The sequence below is a fragment of the Archocentrus centrarchus genome, chromosome 5 (genome assembly GCF_007364275.1).
Source record: "Archocentrus centrarchus isolate MPI-CPG fArcCen1 chromosome 5, fArcCen1, whole genome shotgun sequence".
Taxonomy (NCBI): domain Eukaryota; kingdom Metazoa; phylum Chordata; class Actinopteri; order Cichliformes; family Cichlidae; genus Archocentrus; species Archocentrus centrarchus.
This window is the reverse complement of record NC_044350.1, coordinates 17783184-17807808: the sequence shown is the minus strand read 5'-3', so window position 1 is coordinate 17807808 and position 24625 is coordinate 17783184. Positions and strand designations below refer to the sequence as shown.

The window sequence follows — 24625 nt, the reverse complement described above, 5'->3', positions numbered from 1 at the left end:
GGGTCATCAGAGAAGTGGTTGCACCTGAGAAGTGGGACTAGTTAAGGGTATAAAGCTTGCTCTTTCAATCCGTTCCCTCTATCCCTCCACCTTCTTGTCTTGTGGTTTCTTAAGTTATTTTGTTTGTGTTTCCTTATCCAACACCACTTAGGATCATCCATGCAGACCACGCACCACTGACACGCCACACTTTCACATCTCACTTAAAGTAACCATTTTACAAAACATAAATATTCTTTTATTAAATAAGACTCAAAAATAGGGATTTTAACCAACAACTCCTCACAGAAAAGTATTTGTTGAGGTAACATAAAGTGTGCAGTAGGGTCATTTTCTCTTACACTTCTATACAGTCTGATTTCTTTCTGAGGGGTGTGCTATGAAGTGAGATTAATGGGTTAGTGAGCTATGCTGAGCTTAAAATCAGTTTTCAGTGGCTTGAAAGTGGTTTTCTTTTTACCTGATCAGGAGCAGGTTATGTTCAGAATTTTGATTTAAAATCGTCTGGAAGCCCCATGTTTTTACTGATTCTTTTATTTATTTCATGTTTTAAGTGTAACATAGATTCTCTACTGGGGGAATACATTTTTTTGTGTGCAAGTTGTTAAACCGTATTCAACTAGCATCAGGAATGAAGTCCAACCGTAAAGTTACAGCAGCACAGACTGTGCGTCTGTATTCATTTGGTGATGAAGCTATGGGATGTAATGTTTACACCGATCAGGCTTAACATCATGACCACTGACTGGTGAAGTGGATAAGACTGATTATCTCTCCATCTTGGCACCTGTTAGTGGGTGGGATATATTAGGGAGCAAGTGAACATTTTGTCCTCAAAGTTGATGTGTTAGAAAAATGGGCATGCATGAGGATTTGAGGTTTTTTTTTTTTTAGTTTGACAAGGGCCAATTTGTGATGGCTAGATGACTGGGTCAGAGCATGTCAAAACCTGCAGCTCTTATGGGGTGTTCCTGGTCTGCAGTGGTCAGTATCTATCAAAAGTGATCCAAGGAAGGAACAGTGGTGAACCAGCGACAGGGTCATGGGCAGCCAAGGCTCACTGATGCACGTGGGGAGCGAAGGATGGCCCGTGTGGTTCGATCCAACAGATGAGCTACTGTAGCTCAAATTGCCGAAAAGTTAATGCTGGTTCTGATTTTTTTTTAAAAACGGTGTCAGAATACACAGTGCATAGCAGTTTGTTATATGGGGCTGCATAGCCACAGAGCGGTTAGGGTGCCCATGCTGGCCTCCAAATTCCCCAGATCTCAATCCAGTCGAGCATCCATGTGATGTGCTGGACAAACATGTCTGATCCATGAAGGGCCCACCTCACAACTTACAGGACTTAAAGGATCTGTTGCTAACAACTTGGTGCAGATACCACAGCACACCTTCAGGTGTCTGGTGGAGTCCATGCCTCGATGGGTCAGGGCTGTTTTGGCAGCAAAAGGCTGACCAACACAATATTAGTCAGGTGGTCATAATGTTATACTTGGTTGGTGTGTATCAAGTTTCAGAACTCTAATGCGTAGCTGTCATAAATAAACAGCAGCACCGAGAGCACTTTCATCCTTAAAATAATTAACTTTTAAAATGTTTATTTTACTGCTCTGTGTGCTAGATCCCAACATTAATAATTTTCTGCAGCATTACTCTCTTATTTGCAATAGTGTTGCATTTTACTGTTAAATTATTTATGTTCTTTATAGATTTTTATCATCATTTTGTCATCATCTAATAATGAAATCTGATTGGATGAGGCAGCACTCATAGATAAATGGACTGGTAATTACATCGTGACTTTCTACTCAGCTGAGGACTCAACGCACTTTTCTACTACAAGTCTCGTTCACCCAGTCACACACACATTGATTACTCTGCTGTTTTATCTATGCCTAAGCACTTTCTAACATTCACACACACTCACACTCGGATGGATGCAGCAGGGGCAGTTCAGGGTTCAGTTTATTGCCCCAGGGATTGTTTTCTGTGAGTCATACGACACGTGAAACGCCCTGTTTTTTATGTGAGTGTACACACACCCTGAAGCAGAAAGCCGGGCTTAACAGAGAAAGCTGATAACCACCACGATACCTGTTATCTCCAACTGGGATTTTAGGTTTTGTCAAGACAGCTAATGCAAAAAAGGAGCCTGGCTGTGTTGAATCTCTTTTCCTTCTGTTCACCATGTTCTCCATTACTTAAGAAACAACGGCCAACACATGAAAACTTCTGTTGGTTGCGCTGATGGTTTAAAGTATGTATTATATGCTCAAGCATGATTAATTAGTGAGATATAAAATGAACTTGAAAAGTTTTAAATAGCTTTAAGGTTTGTATTCACTTTCTAATTTCTTTGGTATGTTTAATAGAAAAGCAGTTGAAAGGCTGAGAGGGCAAGAACCGGGGGATTCGCGGTTCCAATCAAGGCCTGTGACACTGTGATTGTTAAGCTGAGGGTCTTAACCATCTCTGAGCTGTTCTAGACAAAGACGGTGCAGACTGTGTGTTGCTGTATTAATATAAGCAGACATCACATGTGTTACTGAAGGTAGGAAGACAAAACGGTAACGTCAGCGTGCATTTTTAAGGAACAATGCATAAACTACGTATGCAAACTACAAACTGCATTAACAATAATGACTGTTAAGGTCACTTTTTTGTAGTTTTCATTTTCTTTGTTTCTCATATTAATATTTTTCCTTCCCTTTTTCTTCTGTGTTCTCCAGTCTGTCTCCATTGTTGTTTTGTATTTTTTTTGTTTGGGTGTATTCTAGTATTGTGATATTTATTTATTTTAGTAATACTTTTTAGTAATTTTCTTTGGGTTTTTTTTTTTTTTTGGCCACAGTGGCTTTTATGGGCAGTGGAGAGAGACAGGAAATGGGGGAGAGATACAGGGGAAGACACGCGGGCAAATTGGCGACGGGCCGGGACTCAAACCCGGGCCACCTGCACTGCAACGCGGTATATGTATGTGGTCGCCGGCTTCACCACTAAGCCACCCAGGTGCCCGTAATTTTCTTTGTGAGCATTTGGTTGCTTTCCTTGGGTCTCTGAGTTGTTCCCTGCATTTTGTGTTCTGAGAACATTCACTGGTCAATTCATTAAGTATACCTTGCTAGCACCAGGTTGGACACCCGTCTTCCTTTAGAACTACCTTAATGCTTCATGGCATAGATTCAACAAGGTGCTGGAAAAATTCCTCAGAGATTTTGGTCCATATTGACATGATAGCATCACACAGTTGCTGTTGATTTGTCAGCTGCACATCCATCATACCAGTCTCCCAAAGGTGCTCTTGGATTGAGATCTGGTGACTGTGGAGGCCAGTGAACTCACTGTCATGTTCAAGAAAGCAGTTTTACAGGATTTGAGCTCTGTGATATGGTGCATTATCCTGCTGGAAGCAGCCATCAGAATAGTGTTCCCCTGTAGTCATAAAGGGATGGATACAATGGATGGATACAACAATACTGCATAGGCAGATCATGGTGTTTATACAAAGTTTATACAAAGGGGCCCAAAATGTTCCAAGAAAATATCCAGCACACCATAACACCACCAGCAGACTGAACCATTGTTCAATGTTGAGTCAAGGCAAGATGGGTCCATGTTTTCATGTTGTTTATATCAAACAGACTCATCAGACCAGACAACATTTTTCCAGTCTTCTATTGTGCAATTTTGATGAGTCCGTGTGAATTGTAGCCTCAGTTTCCTGTTCTTAGCTGGCAGGAGTGGCACCCAGTGTGGTCTTTTGCTGCTTTAACTGATCTGCTTCAGGGGTTCAACACATTGTGCATTCAGAGATGCTCTTCTGCATACATTGGTAGTTACTTCAGCTCGATGTAGTCTGTCTGTTCTCGGACCTCTGACATCGACAGGGCATTTTCTCACAGAGGGCTGCTGCTCACTGGATATTTTCTCTTTTTCAGACAATTCTCTGTAAACCCTAGAGCTGGCCATGCAGATAGATCAGCAGTTTCCGATATACTCAGACCAGCCTGTCTGTTGCCATTTAAAGTCACTTAAATCACTTTTCTTTCCCATTCCGATGCTCGGTTTGAACTTCAGCAGGTCCCCTTGATCATGTTTACATGCCTAAATCTATTGAGTTTCTTCTATGTGATTGGCTGATTAGATATTTGTGTTAATGAGCAGTTGAACAGGTGCGCCTATCAAAGTGGCTGGTGAGTGTATTCCTTTGTTGGACTGTGTTAATGTTCTTACCTGGATTTACCAGTTGACTTTTGGTCTCTGGTTCCCCTGAGTTTACACCATGTGCAGTTTTTTGCAGGTGGTTTTTATAGTTTGCCTGTTTTGTGTCTGCATTTTGGGCCCTCTGATAGAAACACTATTACTAGTTAATTTCTTTTCATAACTTAACCTCATCATAAGCTGTGTGGTATCACTGGGTCGGTCATAGCAAACTTTCCCAATCCTTGCTTGATTTCTGTCATCATGTGGATTTCACAAAGACCTGAAACATGCTAATACTGTCTAAGATCACCCTAAAGTCACTAAGAGAAAACAAACACGGGCACATGTATGTTAAGCAAATGTAGAACTACATTGTAAAAATTTGTTTGATAATATATTATAGTGATTTATATAAAATGTCTTTCTAGTATGTCTAATATTCAGCCTGTAGTATCTACATTTGTTGTCATAATTTTCTCTATGCAGGTAGAAAACATTTATCCATACTGCTGAAATTTCTCAGTGCACACAGTAACAGTTCTCTGTGGGGTGTTAAATGGAGCTCTAATCTACTTACACGTGGCTTATGAAATGTTGTATAGCACAGTGGCAGGCATGACACTGATACAACAGGCTTAATGGAAATCATTATATAGATGTTATATGGCATATATAAAACCAAAGCCTATATTATACATATTTTACCATATGGTAGATTTAGTGTAGGGGCCACTGGCAGATCAGAAGAAAAATAGGATACTGCGTGCATGACCACAACAGACGCCCCCTTTGCTTATCCATTTATGATCCTTGTCATTTAGATTTTTTTCTCAAACATCATTATGTTCCTTAAACCTAGAAGGCTTTTGGCAGCTGGCTTCAGCGGCAAAAGGATTCTCAGTTAAGAAGTAACTCCGACAGGTTCAAAGGAATACAGAATAAGACAGGAGAGGGCAAGAATTTGAGGAATGAATCCTGTCACTGGAAAATCTGTGGCAAAAGAGGGAGAGATGTGAAACGCATTAAGTCAATGTCTGCAGGAGAAAAGTTTATATCCTGCAGCCTTTTCTGCAATTTGCTCTCGGAGGGTGTCTTTCTGCTTACACCTGCAGGTTTTAAGGAGGTCCCAAGAACGGATCTGTAGGCAGCTATATATAGACAGACCTGCATGTCCCCCATTGTCTCTGCTGTTGTACATTTATTTACTGTCATTATAAATATGTTTATACTGGAAATTAGAAACTTTGATTAATTTAACTCTTAGTTCCATGGGTAATTTAGTACTTGGTTAATTTACTGGTTAGTAGCTCATATCTCACAAACAGGAATTCATTTGAAAAGTAAGGTATAATGTAATCTTCCCCCTGTTTAAAACCTGAAACTTTACAGTCACACCAGTGATTTATGTATATTACTACTACCACCACCACCACTACTACTACTACTACTACTACTACTACTCCTACTACTACTGCTGCTGCTGCTGCTGCTGTTGCTACATATGTTTTGGGGGGCAAGGGTCAGCATTTTGGTCTTTCTTGTTATTATTTTGACAAAAAAAAAAAACAGTTGGTGGTATAATAACATAAAATCTTCTTCTTGCACAAAGGGACACTGAACACTTGTTAAATTGATGAAGTGTCATCCAACCTGTAAGAATGGATGGAAAGACTAAAGTACAATGTAGGTAAAGTGTGTGATATTGCTTCTTAACTGCCTTTGGTTTTAGCTATACTGTATGGCTTACAGTCTCTCACTGGGATCATCCTGCCTCAGACTGCACCTTATTTAATTAAGAAAATTAAAAATTAGCCTAGTGTGGATTTACAGCTCAGGGTCTGGTTCTGAGCAGATTACTGTGAAAGTGGTTTCCTCCCAAACAGGGAGAGCATCCCTGATCTAGTAGCTGCATTTGATACCAGGATGGGCTGCTCTTCTCAGCTGTCATATACCGTTAGGTGCTAGGTGCACCATGAATATATTTCATACTGCATGACTGAAAAGTGAAAATACAGATGTACAACACAGCAAAAAAAAAAAGAAAAAAAGAAAAGTCTAACATTTTTTTTACCTTAATAAAAATCCTGTGAATATTTACAAGTGTATGGAAATGACTGGTATGGTTTATTAAAAATCAATAGACATGCTGTTTATTAAAAATACACTTTGATCTTTGGGAGATTCAGCACATTTCATGCATTGTGAAACAAACCATTCTAGCCTCTTTCTGTCTCCCTCAAAACAACTTCCCTCTCATTGCCTGCCCCACAGAAACAAAAGGTGTGAACAGCAGCTGGGTGGGGCTTCTCTGCTCTGCTGCTGTGTGTCTGAGATAAACATATTACAAATATCACGGATTTTATTGCCATACAGAGCCAATAGTTTATAAAAATGTTTATAAGAGAGTGTTAATAGCAGTCTGATGCCTTAGCTTTTGGCTTCTTGGGAAATTTGGGCCATTTTTATTGTGACCATCCACCATTGTTACAGTGTGTATATATGGGATAAATGAACTGAAAAACAGATGCCCTTTAACATACCAATGAGTGGGTGGGATGTCTTCAAAAGATCTAAAAAAAAAGAGCTAGAGATATACAGGAACACAGAAATAAGAAACTGAAACAGTGTCCTCGTCCAGAAAATATCAGGCCTTCTTTGTAGAGATGTCATGATTTTTTTTTCTACATGAAAAGCCCATCTGCTCTTCCCAGAAGACTTTTTCTGTGTGCTTCTACAGCAATAACACTGTATTCCCAAAGCAGCAGTCCTTAGCTCCACTCAGTATCACACACATACGGCCCACTGCAGCACTGTGGAACACTCAGGCAAACACGTACACGGGGAGTGGACATGCATGCACATACAGCACACGCATAGTGTCATCATTAGCGCTGGATCATTATCAGTTTATTTCTTGTAATTTAGTTGCTTGGCAACAGCTTTAACAGGATGGAAATATGAGCTGTCACATACTTAGAGCAAGGTTGTTTTTGATCAGGTCCTGCCCTCTAATGCTACTGGATAATATGAGTCTCCTTTATGCTGCAATAGTCTTTCAAAACCCCCAGAGCCACACAGCCATTCAGACCACGCTACATGAGAGGCTACGGCTGCACTTCCATTCATTTGAATGCACTCGCTCAGCTTTGACATGTACCGCTTTTAATCATTTTATTTTCCTGTTATTATTTCATTTTCATCTCTTTACATCTAAATCTTATCTGCCACACAAACCTGCCCAGTACAATCCAGCAGGACATCATCAGACACAGAGTAACAAATCTGGGGGTTCAGCTGACTTTAAGCCATGTTATCATTCATATCTGATATCAGAAAAAATGAGCGATATTTATTTCAATCGCACAAATAGTGGATTTGGTCAAGCCACTGAATAATCCAATCACGTGAATTATTTACAAATTCAGAGCACATTCTTCACTTTTATCCATGAATAATGGATTTTCACAGCACAGCTTTACCGATACGTTTCATCATTATCATTCTCTGGAGCTCGCATTCTGTCATGTGCGTATCCATGTTTAAATCCTTCATATGACTCATGTATGCTCCAGAGATTGGCACAGTCTACCTGCAGATGAAGACAATTCTAAAAATAGGCTTGTTTGCGGGTGATATAAATGACATTCTCGAGCTGGGTGAAAGCTCATAAATATACCCTATTATTTCGTGCGTGCATTTTAGTCTTCAAATGTCAAGCAGACTGTTCATATTAGGATTGAAATTTTTATATTCCAGCATACATCCCTGTGAATCCTTGATTCTTCTCCTGTGTTGTGAATCAGTTAAAGTGGCCACATTTTAGCAGAAAAAAAAAAAAAATCACAATTATCCACAAAGTTGCCGTCATACAGAAAGCGCTTTTATCCTAATACCCTAGAACAAGCCGTGTTTCTGCCTCCAGACAGCAATTTTTGTATGCTACTCTGAAACATCACAGTGTGATATTTTCCATTGTTTGCAGATTGGTTCCAGAAATTTTTTATCTATCTGTGTTTCATGCCTGAGCATTGTTCTTTTGTGAGCACTTGAGTATTTGACATTCCAGAGGTGTTGTTCTTCTAATGTGCCCCGGTGATTATGTTTTGCCTGGGGATGCTCTCTTACCAGTGAGTCACATTCAGCAGTGAAGACTGCTGTCGGGGTAACAAAAGTGGAGTCCCGTCCGTGTATTAATCAGAATCCAGCCCTGAAGCTAGATGTTCCTGGACTGCAATTGTAGAATATAATGCAGAGCCTTTCCTTAACCCACCCATTTAGGACACTGCAGAGTAATAAAGCTAATGTCTCCTGTTATATAAAAGCTATATCCACAAAAATTTATATAACATGACACTGGATGTGGACTGACAGAATGCTTTAGTGCCTTTGCTTAAAGTATGCAATGATATGTCTAGTGGGTAAACATGTATCTCGTTGGTGCTCCGGCTCTTCACACATGAACAAAGATGCTGAATGTAAGCGAGCATGTCATCACAAGGTCATTGCTCACATTGCACTGATGACCCACTGTTTAGGAACTCCACAGGGAAAATGGCTAAAAATTTGAATCACACAAATATTTCTACATGTGCATTTAGTCAAACTGTCCAGATGGCATCACAGACTTCCCCCTAACTGTTTAAGATACAGGCTCGGGTTGTGAAATGCTTTGACGCCACATGATGCCATGTGACTCACTCCATCTCCTTCACTCTGTGATCAGTTTTGCATGTCAGCGTCTCCGTGTTTCTGTGAAGCATGAGCTTTCATTCGACCCCCCCCCCCCCCCTTTTTTTTTTCATCCTGTGTGCGCATGCACACCTCTGCCAAACTACCACACAGGCCGACTGCAACCACAGATGGGGAAGACAGGACCTACCCTCCAAGATCGTCATCAAACTTCGCCTCCACACTTAACTCAATCTGTGCCCATGTAGCTGCAGCATGGCTAGGCTGGCAGCCAGATCCGCCCCCATATCTGCGATTGTCACACCACAACACCAGCAGCACAGCAACACGCTTCTTCATTGTGACAGATTTAGACAGCACTCAGCGTTCTCACCACCTGTCAGTACGACTTGTTCCACCATGTCGCCAGAGCGATAAGGGTCTTTAAACTAATAATGCTACTTGTCCTGTAACTGCTGTGCCTTTGGGGTGAAATACACGCATGTATATTAACTCCATGCCATTCACAGTTTCACACAGCCAGGCTGGTTCACCAAAAGGTCTGACAGGCTATAGATTATATACAAATGAGGCCATTATAAAGAACAGACACATTATGCGGAGAGGGTTTCCAGCAGCAGCAGCACAGAAATACCACATATTTCTCATGCCCCAAATGCATATGTTTGTGGAAGAATACTGTCCCAGAAAATAGTAGTAAATCTTTAAAACATCAGGAAGATTAAATATTATTATGTGGTCAAAGTTCATTTTTAAAATGCTAGCAAGTGGGTAAGAGAAGGGCAAATTTATTTGCATAATTACATGCTCACCAACCAGGCAAGAGAAAGAGAAGGCTAGCACACCCCATAACTGAACTTCATTACAAGTTATTCATGGCAGAAAAAAAAAAAAAAAAGACATCTGTATCCTGTGGCGTACTCCTACTGATGAGGAATATTCAGTGAGAAGCTGGGGCAGACCTGAGACCTCAGGCTTGTAATAGCACACCCATAAATTACCGCAAGACAAGGGCACTCTCTAAGGAGCCCGAGATGCAGAGTTTTGCTAAAATTACAGCTCGTTTATCAAGTCCTTTATTTTCAAACTTTCCTTTTAACCAGGACCCTATAGGTGCTATAGGTGCAACTTCTCCCCTTATATCACTTCCCTATAGCTCTCCAGGAGCTCTCCCCCATTACAGGGTATCATTGCATTGTATGTTTGATTTTTTTTTTTTTTGTCCAGACCACAGTAAATGAAGATGCATTTCTATAACACTTTTCTAGTCTGACTTACCATCATTTACTCATTGAAAAACTTTGAAATTAGACGTATCAGTTTTTTTTGCAGAACAGAAACAGATTTTTTATGTGCCCACTATAGCAACTGAAGCAGCTGTTCACAGCAAACAATTTATTTTGGGCATATCATTGTTTGGCATGTCTATATTGTGTACAAATCACGACTGAAAAGTGTGCATAGATGCTTCCCCCACCATACTGTCCTGTCATACCCACTAGGGAAAGGCTCCAAACAGCACACTGCTACTGAGAGGGCTTTCTACAAAATGTACTGTTTATCAGTGACCTGAATCCAATCATTGTTTTTGGATGAGCAGAAGTATGCTTCTTTTCTTTCAACAAGCAGATATCTGGAACGTGAAGCTGCATATCTCAAGTGAGGTGAACCGTACTCTTCAGATGAGACAGCACACTCAGTCGTCTGGCTGGCTGAGCCATGATGATGAGTTTGGTTTAATGCTTTAAGGCATGTATATTTGTGGATGTTTGCAAATCTCGGTTCTACAGGACACACAGTATCTCTCTTCACAATGACTTGAAATTGCATTTATGTGGCAGCCATATTACAGCTGAAGATTGGGAGACCCAATTAGCAGAGCTTTCATCGCATCAGCTCGAGTGAGCCAAAAGGAGCACTGCTGCTGAGAGTAATCATGCCGTCACTAGTCATCCTGTCAGCCCGTCCTGAGTGCAACATCTGTAGCATGTCTGCCTCTGACAGGACCACTGCTGAAGTGTGAATTACTGGGAAAGAGAAAGAGATCTTCTAAATTAGATCAGCCAAGCACATGGGTGTACAGGTAAACAGATCCTTCTTGCGGAACTGATACTCATTAAGTCCCTGTGTTAACATCTCGCAAGGGGTAATTGCACGTGGTACTTAAGTCTAAATGGACAGTTATATGACAATCCATCACAATCACTCTTGTGTTTATACTCCCTCCTCTCTCTGGCTCTCTCAAGCCTACAGTAACTGCTGAAAATGAAGTACACCTTTTGCAGTTGGTCTGTCTGACAAATATAATGTAGCATTTGACCACCTCATTTGATGGCATTAAAAAAAAAGATTATTTTTATTGCAAATTTAAAAATTAAAAAAAAAAAAACATAGTTATTGCATTGCAAACACACTTTTTGTTTTCATTCATCCCTACCTGAATGGAGACATCACTGTAGGACCCTCCTATGACCCCGGAGATAGCCAGAGGGACATCATCATGGATGGCATAGGAGCCATCAGGGCACGTGTACTCACTGTCATCAACTTTGGTGAGGGAGGCCCTGACAAACTCTAGAGACTGCTCCAGAGCATAGGTGTCCTTAGAGCATGTGTCCAGTATATGAGCTCCCAGTCTGAGCCCAGGAAGGATGTGCTCATCCTTGTTGATTTCATCTAATGCCAGGAGCATGGCTTCCAGTCTCTGGATCCCTCTCTGAGCGTTGATCTTCCCACAGTCCTCTGCACCCTCACCTTTCTGGTGTACGGGGAACAGGCCGCCAATCATCAAATCTCCATCCAGTGTGATCTCTTTCTTGGAGTCAGTGTTGTAACCCACCACAGGCAAACCCTGGGGAGCCTGGGCGAAGAGAGTCACACATAAGTACAGCAGGCTGAGGTGAGGCAGCCAGAGGGGTCGGGGCACAGGGCGCACCCCCAACACAGGGGATTTCCCCACTGACATATCCCTGGGCAAAACCAAGTCACCGTCCTGCCTGTGGTTTCTGGTCAGCGTCCAGTCGGGTTTTGAATACAGCGGCACTGAAGAAAAGAACAGTAAGGCGCAGCAGCCCCACCAGATCTCAAAGCTCCACTGTTTTTATTCTGACAGAGGCCATTTACAGCATCATTGCCATCCTCCTCGTCCTTCTCTTCTTCAGAGTGTTTGTAGATTACAGCCTGCAGATCAAACAGAGAAATTCAATCACAGCTTTTGAGCTGAAGTACAATGATCCCTTTGTCTCACAGACTGTGTGTCTGCCAGGGACAGACTCATCCCTTGCAAATATTTGACATCTACACATTAGTAAATATTTGTATCCTTTGATGCTTATTGGTGATAGATGTGACAGGCAAGACAGTGTAAACAAACACTGTTCATTTGTTAACTGTCACCACATGTGCTACTACTCAGCTGGAGTAAGTTCACCAACTTAGACTTTTTTTTTTTTCAGTTTGTTTTACAGTTATTATAAAGACTGTTTCAATTTCAAATGTTTTGATTGTATAACCTTGAAATAGCCAGCTAATAAAGAAGATTAAGGACAGAGTTCACATTAGATCAGAGTTCACTGAGAATAACACAAACGTCCTCCTAGTAATGGCTTTCTCGTGTTTTCAAGCAGCATACGGTTAATCTCTCATTGTCAAGGGCCTCATTTAGAGACCATGTAAACTACAATTTGGTTCTCCTTTTTTCTTCTCCCTCTATTTCATCCTCTCTGTCTGTGTGACCTCATGTTGCTCTTCTTCTAAGGCAGATGATTGTACAACTCTTTTATAATCACATGTGCACATGCTCCTGTACACCGAAAGTCTAGAGAGATAACAAATCATGTCCCGAAGGAACATTTTGTCAAACCACATTATCTGCTCACAGAGTCTTGCGAAAACAATATTTATGCACAACAAAAGAAAAATACACATGCAAATAAAGTGAGATAAAGTACTCAAATCTATTTTGAGCAGCCAGATTCATTTTGTTGCCAACAAATTGATTCAGTGGGATTTTATCGAGATGAGCAGACTTTTTTCTTCAGTCTGTGTTGTGGTACATGATTTATTGTCATACAACGTTTGATGAAACTCAAAGTTAATGTGAGAAATTCTCTTCCCAGATATAAAACATTTTAGTAATATGAATGTGAATGAGACAAACAGTGTGCACTGCAACTGCCATTCTGATGTTAAAATAGGTCCTTGAATTATAAAGCCAGTTACACTGTGTGTTTATTAAAAAGGGTTCTCAAATGGTTGAGCAGACCCCTGCTATGGTGGAGCATAAAGTGTGTGTATGTTTATGTATGTAAAATAGTGATAAAGTAAGATAAATCCAGAGAAATACTTATTGTGCTGACAGTTATTTAAATGAAATTCAAAATACATGCAACTTCTCCGTTTGAGAAATTGCTGCAAATTATAACAAAAAGGGCTCATTTCTGCAGTGCTAGAAATCTGTACAGTTGTTGGAATAATATTAGTATTAATCTTGTGCAGATCTGTACCCCATGTAGATATTAAATATAGTTTTAAGTTCAGAAAATCAAATTTTATAATATTATTGTTTAGTGTTCTGCTGATGGTGCTGGAGTCACGTGACCATTAGCCAGTGTGAGAGAGGCATACTGTAGTTGCTTACTCTGGGTTCCTCTGTGACCTCTGAGACAGTTACAGTATACACTCACTGGACACTTTATTAGGTACATCTTGCTAGTATCGGGTTGGACTCCTTTTTGCTTTCAGAACTGAGGTGCTGAAAGCAGATTTTGGTCCATATTGACATGAGAGTCCGTATTGACACAGTTGCTGCAGATTTGTCAGCTGCACATCCACAATGTCAATCTCACGTTCAACCACATCTCAAAGGTGCTCTGTTGCACTGAGATCTGGTGACTGTTGAGTAAAGTGTGCCAAGAAAATACGCCCCACATTGTTACAGCACCAGCAGCAACCTGAACCATTTTCACCCAGAGAACTGCCACTCACTGAATAGTTTTGCTTTTTCAGACCATTTTCTCTTAACCCTACAGATGATCATGTGCATGAAAATCCCAGCAGATCAGCAGTTTCTGAACTATTCAGACCAGCCCATCTGGCTCCAATTACCATGCCACAGTCAAAGTCACTTAAATCAATTTTTTAACCCATTCTGCTGCTCACTTTAAACGTCAGCAGGTCCTCTTGACCATGTCTTCATACCTAAATGCATTAAGTTGCTGACATGGGATTGACTGATAAGATATTTGCATTAACAAGCAGTTGAACAAGTATTACACCTGTATTACAGCTAATACAGAATCAGAATCAGAATCAGAATCTTTATTGTCATTGTACACAGAAGTTGCACAACGAAATTTAAAATGCATTCCTTTTTAGGTGCCTCAGACAATAAATAATAAAATAATAAAAATATGAGTGATAAAAATGATTACTAAAATACAGTGCACAATAGTAAATTAAATTAACAGACGAATCTAGCCCCAATACACAGTTTCTGGTGAATGTACTAAAACTGATTCTCTGATTATTATTTTTAACATCTGCACTACAGTATGAAATTTTTTTTAATCAGTGACTAAATTCTAAACAACCCTGTTTCTTTTACATTATTTTTGAGCCATCGTTTGTCTTAAATTTTATCTTCAGCTTCAGCATTAATGACTGAAGCACACTATGACACATTATGGATGGATCCTATAAAAAGGCCATAACAATAGCAATTATACATAATGAAGTCTGTTCTGGACTGATGGAAAACCTTACCAGTACAACTGATGTTCAATGATTGTGCAAGTATCAATTTTCAATGTGTGAAGAACTGCGGGAGTGAAAATGGGGCTTATAAATGTGCACCCAGCTCCACAGTGACAGCAAAACAGAGCCAGGCATACTTGTGGCTTTATAAATCTGCTGAAAAGAACGTGTATGCATATTTCTACTCTCTGTGCGTACACAGGCTTTTAGTTGTTAATCTACATAGAGTTTTATGCGTCTGTTCCCTGGTGTCAGTTCCCACAAATCCCAGAGGCTTAATTAAGCAGCGTGTTGAGTGTGGGACAAGTTTATCGGAGTAAATTATTGAGCTAGAATGATCTGTCTCAAATCCATTGTCTCACCAAGTCAAGTAGGCTGACAAGCAGTAATTATCTGTATTGATGAGAGATTATGAAAACAGAGCAGGGGGATATTAATGCTCATATGTCTTCAAATCCATTTAAAAATACTGACTTACCTATTAAAACAACATAAAGCTCTCAATGGGATCAGGCTGCAGACCACGTTCTTCGGGGTTTTTCTCTGTTTCTCCGTCTACCCTCTCTCTTTTTCAGTCTTTTTCTCTGTTGTTTCCATGGAAACTTGCCAGTAGATGGAGAGGGTGAAGAGAAAGTGGAAGACAGACCAGGACAAGTGGGCCAGTCTGATCATGCATGGTGCCTGGTCTTATGGGAGAACTGGGAAGCCTGCACTGTTCACTGACCAAACTTATCAAGTTCCTGCCAGAGCTTTTCATGTTTTGCCTTCTAAACAGCAACCCACCCCCAAATGAAACAAATAGCTGAATAATACTGCTAGCAATGTTATTGCTTTAATGTATTATCTTCAACAGATTCTTAGATGTTCAAAAATTGTTTGATGAAGAATTATTGCCTTAGAGATGCTTCCAGTTGCATATGCAACATGCATTACTGGGAAATAAGATGTGACGTGTAGCGTTACACTTCAGGAACTGTCAGTGAAACTTAAAAGGTCCTTTTTCTTCCACAAAAAATAATTGTGTGGGTATCAGACTTTTCCATTTGCTTCCTCAGCAGCTTGTCAACAAGTGAAACTCCACTACAATAGCCCGCGCTACTTCCCGCGCGTACAAAAGCAACCACAACAAGCGAAGGAATATGACTTTGTACAACGAGAACATTTTAATGTTTGAAGAATGTATTCCGGATTTAGTGTAGCTCTCTGGCACATTAAAACACCGGTACATAAGTTTTCACCAAATGTCTGGGCTGTAAGCTGACTAAATGTATTTATACTGGAAATTCTGCAGGGGAAAATTGTCTGCTCTAGCTCTGGCAAAGCACTTAAGTGCACAGTCTCAAGGGAGAAGGGTGACAAAAGGATTTCTGACAGACACATTGTCAGTCTTCTTTCCGATCCTGCATTCCCACTGGGAGCCTACGTGTTGCCAGTGGACTCCATTTCTCTGTTCAGTACACTCCAGTATGCAACCTATTATGGTAGCAGACAGACTCCTGTTGGAAAACCAATCTCTAAAAAATTCCAATATGTCCATGTGGCGTAAAAGCTGGGATTCCCCCTTTCCATCTATATGCTGCAATTTTAGGAAAAGAATTTTAGGCCAGGACTATATAGGTACAAACCTATTTGAAAATAACAATCAAAAGGAAATTGTTTACATTTGTGGCTGACTGCTCTCATGCCAGTGCAGTAAATGTGAAGTTACCGCCTGGTTCATATATTTTAATGGCTTTTTGTTTCCTCAAACCAATACAATGTTTCATGGTTAAGCTTTGCGATTTGCTTCTTGTATTGTAGATCAGTATAATGTAAGTAAGTAAGTAAGTAAGTAAGTAAAATTTTATTTATATAGCACCTCTCAAGACATAGATCACAAGGTGCTTCACAACATTAAAACAAATTACAATTGGAGTAAGGAGGACAAAAAAAAAAAAAATATATATATATATATATATATATATATATATATATATATAAAATAAAATAAAATAAAATAAAATAGAAAATATCATGTCAATGTCATTCCAAACTGCTTTGTGTATACTTAAATGACAGGCGCCAGGAGCAATGTTGACACTTTAGATGTAATACACCACACAGGATTCTGTCTACATGTTACCATCAACGACAAACTGTACCTTTCATTTTTCCTCTCTCCTCCTATCCTGCCATCTATGTCTCTGTCTTCACCAGATGGCCTTTTTAATTCTGAAGTGTAAAGCCTGCCAGCCTCTTACACACTTCAAACCAGACTGTGTGAAGTAATTTTTTTTTTTTTTTGAGGGGGGGGGGGGGGGGGGTGCCAATGGGGGCTGAAAAAATACAACAAAAGGTAGCAGATGTGAGAGGCAGAAAAAAAAAGCAGAGAAAAAAGTAAAATGGGGGAGCGGACAGCCAGGTTTGAGGAAGATGCTATCCAGACTGATTTTTTTTTATGACACTCATTTGCCCCAGGAGTGCAGCATTAATATGGTAATATCCCCCCCAGGCAACAGAAAGTATTGAAGACTGGAGGTCATTTTCTGTACATGCTGCCATGAGTCTGGATGAGCAGGTTGGAGATCCCCAGTGGAATGACTTGGAGCCTTGCTAAGAGGAAGCAGAGGAAATGGAAGTCAGGCTTCCCTAAAATCACATTTCCAGCTGACAAAGAGAGTGGTCCTGGATGGGGGCGAGGCTGAAGGTGGTCTGTTAATGGGAAAGAGGGCTCAAGAGTGCAACAAGTATACGTACACATTTTACCATGCACAAATGGAAGCTCAAGCTGGAAGCACCTGAAATTCTATTACAGTCTGGTATTGAATGTTTGCTTTATTTTCTTAATATTTTATTCCTTTTTTTTCAAGAATCTCACATGACGCAAATACAGTCTAAAATTACTTAACTCTTTAACTAAACTGTGTTCCAGAATTACATTAATTAAATAGGATCCTGCATTATTATAAACATTAATACTGTCAGATATATTAACAGGTCAGCAAAGTGATGCATATTATTCTATAGTTTAAAATTTAGTATATAGTTTAAAACAAATGCACCACTTCCTTCAATTTGACTAATGTTTGATGAAAAACTTACAGTCCCCAGGTTGCCTTTGTACACACAGGAAATAGCATGGGCTATTGCACTGGAGTTTCACTTGTTGACAAGCTGCTGAGGGAGCAAATGGAAAGTCTGACACCCACACAATTATTTTGTGCGGAAGAAAAAGGACCTTTTAAGTTTCACTGATGGTTCCTGAAGTGTAACGCTACATGTCACATCTTATTTCCCAGTAAAATATGTTGCGTATGCAACCGGAAGCATCTCTAAGGCAATAATTCTTCATCAAACAATGTTTTGATGAAGAATTATTTTCAGTATAAAGGCTGGAAAAATACAGACACATCCATGCCAAAAACGTGGCAGATACTGGGCTGAAATCAAGCAGGCAACAGAAAGAAAAAAGCCAACAGCCTGGATGCTGCGGGCCTCCAGTTTGATCTCCAGATTGATTCATTCAGTTTTTCGGCAAAGGGAAAACCTCATGTGTGATTTCTAATAATCAGTGTTTAGTTTTCAGCAGCTTGCCATGTCTTTCAGACTTGAATTTACTGCCTCCTCTTCATCCTCTGTCTACCTGTGAAGGGGGAATCCCTCACTTGTGTTGAATGGTTCTTTGACTCCCAGGAGTCCTGTCCTGCTTCCCTCATCAAGCATTCATCCACTCTTTTCATCTCTCAGAGATCATCGCTGCCAGGCTTCTGGTTGGTCTGAGCACGGTGATGGATGCATGGTGCTTTTGTTTCAGAGGTTTGCATTTTTCACAAGTACAAATGATTGATGATTATTTGTCCAGTAACTGGACTTGAAACACATGTTATTGAGGGAATTTATGTTTGATTATTTTACATGTGACAAAATGAGAACTCACATTTAGTTATTTTTAGATCTTAAAATTATTTATGTAACTAGAAATCCCGATCCCACAGCAGGACTGCTTTTCAAATCGTGCTTTGATTTTTCTCCATTAGCACTCATTTTGGCTATATGAAAGTTTTATTGTATTCAGACTAGGTTGTAATATTTTTAGTGCAAGGTGCAAGATTAAACAGTGTTTTTTTCAGAGGGTTATTATGATCCCTTCCACGATTCTCATTTTACTAATAAATCCTGGAACCTGAACTACAACACTTTACTTGGCTTAATTTAAAGACTCTTTCAAACGAAAGGAGTAAACTCCAAGTTCCTAATCCACAGTTTTTGTAAAAATAAATGAAATAATTAGGACTAAGCCATTGTCATTCATCATTCAAGGTTCCTTAATTTGTGAGTGTAGTGTCATACAATAAAATTATCAGTGGCCTGGTAACAAAACAGAGAATTAACAATTTTTGGCAAATCTGAATTCAAATACAGATTTGTGGTTATACATGTCATCAGATTTTTTTCAACTGAGCATGTCTCATTTTAAAAGTTTTGACTTGAGCATTTTGGCCATCACTATCTTGTTTTTTCAAAGAGCAAGGAGTCTATTTGAACTCAAGGATACTGCATAATCTTGCAGTAGCGACTTGTTAATCACTGCTTCATCAGCTCTCCATATTTTACAGGTTGTATTATAAAGGCATCAAATTAGTGACTGAAACCATAAACTTATCAGGAAACTTTACAGGGGTCATAAATCAAGTGACAAACTACAGACATTTTCTCATAGGCTTTTATAGTCATTTTGCAGCCAGGGAAGTCGCCCCCTGCTGGATATTAGATGCATTTTTAAGGTACTTCTGTCTCGACTTCAGACTCAGAAGCTTAATCCATATTTTACGTACAATCCATGACAGGAATAATTAGATCTTGTGTGTAAAATAACCAACGCCATCTAAGGGCTCACTCGCACTAGAGTTAAAATAGGAAGGCAACCTCCTTGCAACTTTGAAAAATTAGTGGTTGCCTGGTGATTGCATTGAATTTTTTTCACGTTCAGCAACTGACTTGAAGTAGTTGCAGTGACCAACTGGTTGCTCAAAGGCTGAGCATTCAACACTCTCAACTTCTGGGTTTCTATTTTCGATCACAAGGCAATTGCATAGGTCATCTGATGGGAGGCAACCTGTCTCCAAACAATCGCAGTGCAACTTGGACCGACTGTAATGACTCTCAGACAGATTGGTACAAGTCTGCAAATAACTATCATCTAATTTATAAATGCAGACAGATTGCCAACATGTTGCAATCAGTCTGAGCCACATCTAATGTTCAGATGTGTCAATAATGCAGTGACACATCTCTTTACAACAGGGGACTCGACTGGTTGCCAGTTGGTAGTATTCTAGTTACTTTTATATGAAAAAGCTGGGTTGCTGGGTGCCAGATTAGCTCATGGTGTGACCAGGCAACCAAATGCTGTATGGCTAAAAGTCAGCCGTCCAAGTTTGAACCCGACGTGTAGCTCTTTGCAGGTTACCAAGCATCTATGTTACTTTGGAGTTACACTGGCATCCTGTGGAGAAATTTGTTCCAAATCTGTGAGGTTCTGCCTGGGCTCTGAATGTAAGTAGTAGTAAGATGGCAACAAATTTTAATTTTTCCCCAATTTATCACAGTTAATTGCTGTATTATCACAGATAGTGTATATGTGCCAACCTGGCCCATTCAGTCGCAAACTGATAGCAGACTGAGTCCATCTCATTGCGGTTTTGTCACCACTGTGATGCACCAAAGTTGCGTTGAAGACAGCAACTGACTGCAAGTGGTTGCAAACCTGGTCTTCATCGTCAAAGCAGCCATCTCAAAGGCAATAAGATCTCAAGTTCATCGCATGGGATTGCAGTAATTTTGGTCACGCTGTGGTCGGTGACTACTGTTTTCCCTCCCTTTCTGTGTACTTGCAACATAGCTTTAGTGAAAGCTGATACCCTAATTGTATAATTTATTCATTTTGAAACATTTTACATTTTCTTCAGCACTTTGTGGTAGATAAATGATTAATTTTATAAATCAGCGACAGGAGAAAACAGTCAGTAAACAACCCGATATGTAGAGCAGCTTTACTGCAACAACATGCAGTGCAAAAACAACCAAATTTCAATACACACTGAATCTGAATGGAGTGAATTTCCATCTTTCATATTTTAATGCAGCCGTTCCCATTGTGGAGAATAAAATAAGGGTTGCAAGATGAATAGTAAGTTACAAGACTTATTGCTAGGATAGAATTTAGGAAAACTTTTTCTTTTTAGTTAGTCAGTTGTAACAAGTGGTCACAAGGTACTAAAAGCAAATGAAGGTTGGCTGTTTTAATTAACATTAACATTAACATTGGGTCTCCAAACACTAATCAGCCATAATGTTAGGACATGCTTTCCTAGCAGCAGGTGTCACCACTTGCTACTTTAAGACACTTACTTTTAATAGTAAATTTGCAGCATTAGAAGCAGAGCGAGGTCATTGGGATGACCCCTTTCATCACTGACTTTTTCTGCAAACATGTACAGTTGTATCTCCTGGACCAAAGTAGAAACCAGACACCCATGGTTAATCCTCAAAGTATAATCCCATTCAGGCAGAAGTTGGAAATTTATTTCAGCATGAGTTGGAAGTAAAAGGAGTGAAAAGCTGTTCATTATTACTCACAATGGAAATTATTGGTGCAGCTGACCTAGGACTCACCTAGAAACCTCTCACACATGCACAGTCAGTGCGGCAGTCAGTTTTAATTTGATTCACGCACACATCATTAATTAACTGGAAGCTCCTCTATGCTTTCACTGGGATCCATGTTTAAATATTTCTACTTGAGCAGAACAGAAATCAGCTGAAGGTACAATTTTTTTTTTTTTTTTTAAGTTAGTGCTATTCATCCATGCTCTTATAGAGGCACTGCATCATCAGTGAGGGGGAGGCTGGTTTTGTATATTTGCATTATGATACGCTGACTGTGGATGTATATTTGAGCTGTATTTTCATTTATATCAAACAGAAATTAAACTGGAAGTTTCCATGTTCATTGTGCAAATTGGAGCCGAGACTGTTTTCTGTCATTCCTCATCTTTCACAGTCACTCTGCCTTCGCTGTGTGCAACACATTAGATCCCCAAATATACATGAATACCTATATTAACATTAGTGCAGTGAGATATTAAACATCTAACTAAACACATGAATGAAAGGGACTTTATATGATCAGTCTATGGATCTCACCTGTATGTATGTGTGTTTTTATGTGACCATAAGGAAGGGCGAGCTATTGAGCTTTCCTTTTGATAGCACAGGAGTGTTTCATCTTGCTTGAATTTAATCACTTATGGCTGGCAGCAAGTGCAACTTGTGTGTATTGTAAAAGGTTTGAATGATGATGAAGTAACGAGACAGGCATCTCTTAACATGACACTAAAATTTAGAAAGGGAGGAGGGGTAAAGTTTTGTCATGCTTCATTATTAATAACCTGGTAGTAAACGACACATTGGTGCAAATGTTTCCATAAGAATAATCTGGTGTGCAGATCGTGCAGAGAGTTTTTGGTTTCTCCATGCATTTGAGCCATTTTTGTATTTATTTTTTCCATGCTGCTACCCAGCACTGCTCTAAGTAATTAAAGTAATTTGGGCTCCCTATCCCTATGTCACACTGGCAGCGAGTCCCTGTTATCATCAAGTGAAAAGTAACAGGTGAACCTGACTGCACACAGGACTGAGCTACGTGTAGGGCTCACAGGTTAGACAGCCTCGCCTCTTTCTGCCACTTTTTGTTTCTAGATTCAGATGATGGTGGCAGAGCGTGTTCCTCTCCAGTCAGCCATGACCTGAATAATTTACAGTAATCAACATCTTCAGCCATGAGAGCTGGGCTCACATATTATTCCAGTTTCTTAGTCTTAGAGGAGCGTGCCTGCTGTAATTATGTTATGTAAGAAATTCAGAAACGTTCATCTGATGTAATAATGGTTGATTAAGCAGCCTAATAATACACCTTTTGGGCTTCATCTAAATCTGGGGTTTGACTTAATTGACACAGTGAGGCTTTTTTTTTTTTTCCTTGTTTGTGTTTTATCTGCTGAACATGCAGCAACACAGTTGCCCCCGTGGGACTGGAGAAAGAATCCACAGTGCGTTTTGCTTCCCTTAATGGCTTTGTCCAGTATTGAGGATGCAGCCTCAAACTAATTGCACGGCTGTGCATTTATTCATATTCCCCACGAGTTTGAAAATGCATTTTTATCGCTTGTTGAACAAATAATTACACAGACACCCTGTTTCTAGCCACTCACACAGGGCATCGCTGGTCTCGGCTGCTGAACAGTTAATATGAAAATGCCTATTTTAATTCGAAATGGAAACATTATAGATGGCAGTTAATTTCAATTCATAGAAGAGAATCAAAGTAAAAAAATAAAAAAAAAAATCAAAACCCCAAGAAGAACCTCCTTTGTGAAGATCATATTCTTTTTACATGTAACTAATTTTAATCAAGTTTTTGTCTCACTTTTAAGTCACACACGTGATTAACCAATGAGGGAAATGAGGAGATGTGGTGGTTATTGTGTAGCAGTTACTGCGGCGCCTGTTTAGTAGTTTTTCAGAAGCCTCGCTCATTTGTAAAGCTTTGCAGCTAATGGGCATGCCCGGAGCCAGAGATGCAAACAAAAATCAGGTCAAACGTGCTCGTCAGATGATAAGCAATGAAATACAATCCCCAGAAATGAATTCCTCCAACATGTGTAGCCTGCTGCATTTGATGTAAACCAACATAAAATTTTTTTTTTTTTTAAGGTGATGTCAGCCTCCCCCATACAAAGTCAGAACTGGACTTAAGTGCCTTCCCTACAAAACAACTAGTTTAAGTTCCGAAAAATCTACTTTGGAGGCATTCAACGGACAAAACAATTTTAAAAAGAAAGAAAGAAAAGAAAAGAAAAACACGTTTTCTTACCTGCTAAGGGTTCCTCAGGTTCCAGCGCTACCGTGCAGTGAATCCTCAGTGTACACCGAACGCATATTTTTCGCACCACCGTTGGAGTTTTTTTCTCTTTTTAAAAAAGATCTAAATCAAGTGTGCCTGCGAACTACAGAGGAGCTGGATGAATCGAGGAGGTGAGTGAAGCTGTCTGAAGTTTGAGCCGCGTGCCAGGCAGCTGTCCGTGGTGCTGAAAAACACACACACACAACCGCACAAGGAGCCGCCGGATTCCTGGAGGAGCGATCCTGCAAACAGCGGTTCAAAAGTCACATCTTCTAACCGCGCTTGAAATAAATGCAACTAACGCCCACATCGTTGCTCTTATCGAAAGAGGGATGCTCTCTCTTGAGCGAGAGATTAATCATGCATTAAAGGTATTGTTTAGCCTGGTGGGGTGCCAGTTTATCGACTTGGCGCGGAAGAAAATCGACACAAAGTTTAAATTCTACCTGTTACTCGGCTAGCAAAAATCTCCACCAGCTGGCAACGGTATTTAAATATATAAATTCATATATGTCAGCTGATAAACGCGCTTGCTGCGGATAAGCACAGCAACCTGGGAGAACTCTCAGAAGGTTTTTCACACTTGAACAAAGACGCAGTTGCTCCACGCAGGAGCAGTCCTGGATATAGCAGTCTGCCTCGTCGCAACTGTGTGCCAAATTATGTAATTTAGAGCCTAATAGACACGACTGTGTGGCTTCCTGCAGACACAAACGGTCGGACTGTGTGGATATCAGAGGAGAGAAGCTTTTAAGAATCGCCCCCTATATGTTCACACGAAGGGGGGGGGGGGGGGGGGGGGGGGGGGGGGTGGTACAGGTGTATTAAACCAGCCATTCTTTGGAGACTGATTATCAGCAGATGTGGTAATTTTATTTGGGATCGGCAAGCAAGTTGTGACACGGCGCGAGAAGAGTGTGAGGTCAGTCCCAGATGGCACGTCGATGCGTGCAAGGGACGTGAGTTTCGAGAGGAATGAGCTGGGACCCTTCCCCCTCTCCTGTCAAAAGCAGTTTCACACACGCAGTCGTG

At 40.2% G+C, this 24625-nt stretch overlaps 1 protein-coding gene across 1 annotated transcript in view; it reads right to left on the bottom strand.

Moving 5' to 3' along the window:
- grm2a (glutamate receptor, metabotropic 2a) overlaps positions 1-23944 on the bottom strand; it is a 35147-nt gene extending 11203 nt beyond the window's left edge. Inside the window, exons 1-2 of the mRNA XM_030729121.1 lie at positions 23564-23944; positions 11333-12075 (exon numbers count right to left, since the gene is read on the bottom strand). Of these exons, the coding sequence (XP_030584981.1) occupies positions 11333-11860 (528 nt within the window). The 5' untranslated portion in view covers positions 11861-12075; positions 23564-23944. The remainder of the gene's footprint in view (positions 1-11332; positions 12076-23563) is intronic.
- Positions 23945-24625: the final 681 nt, after the last annotated feature.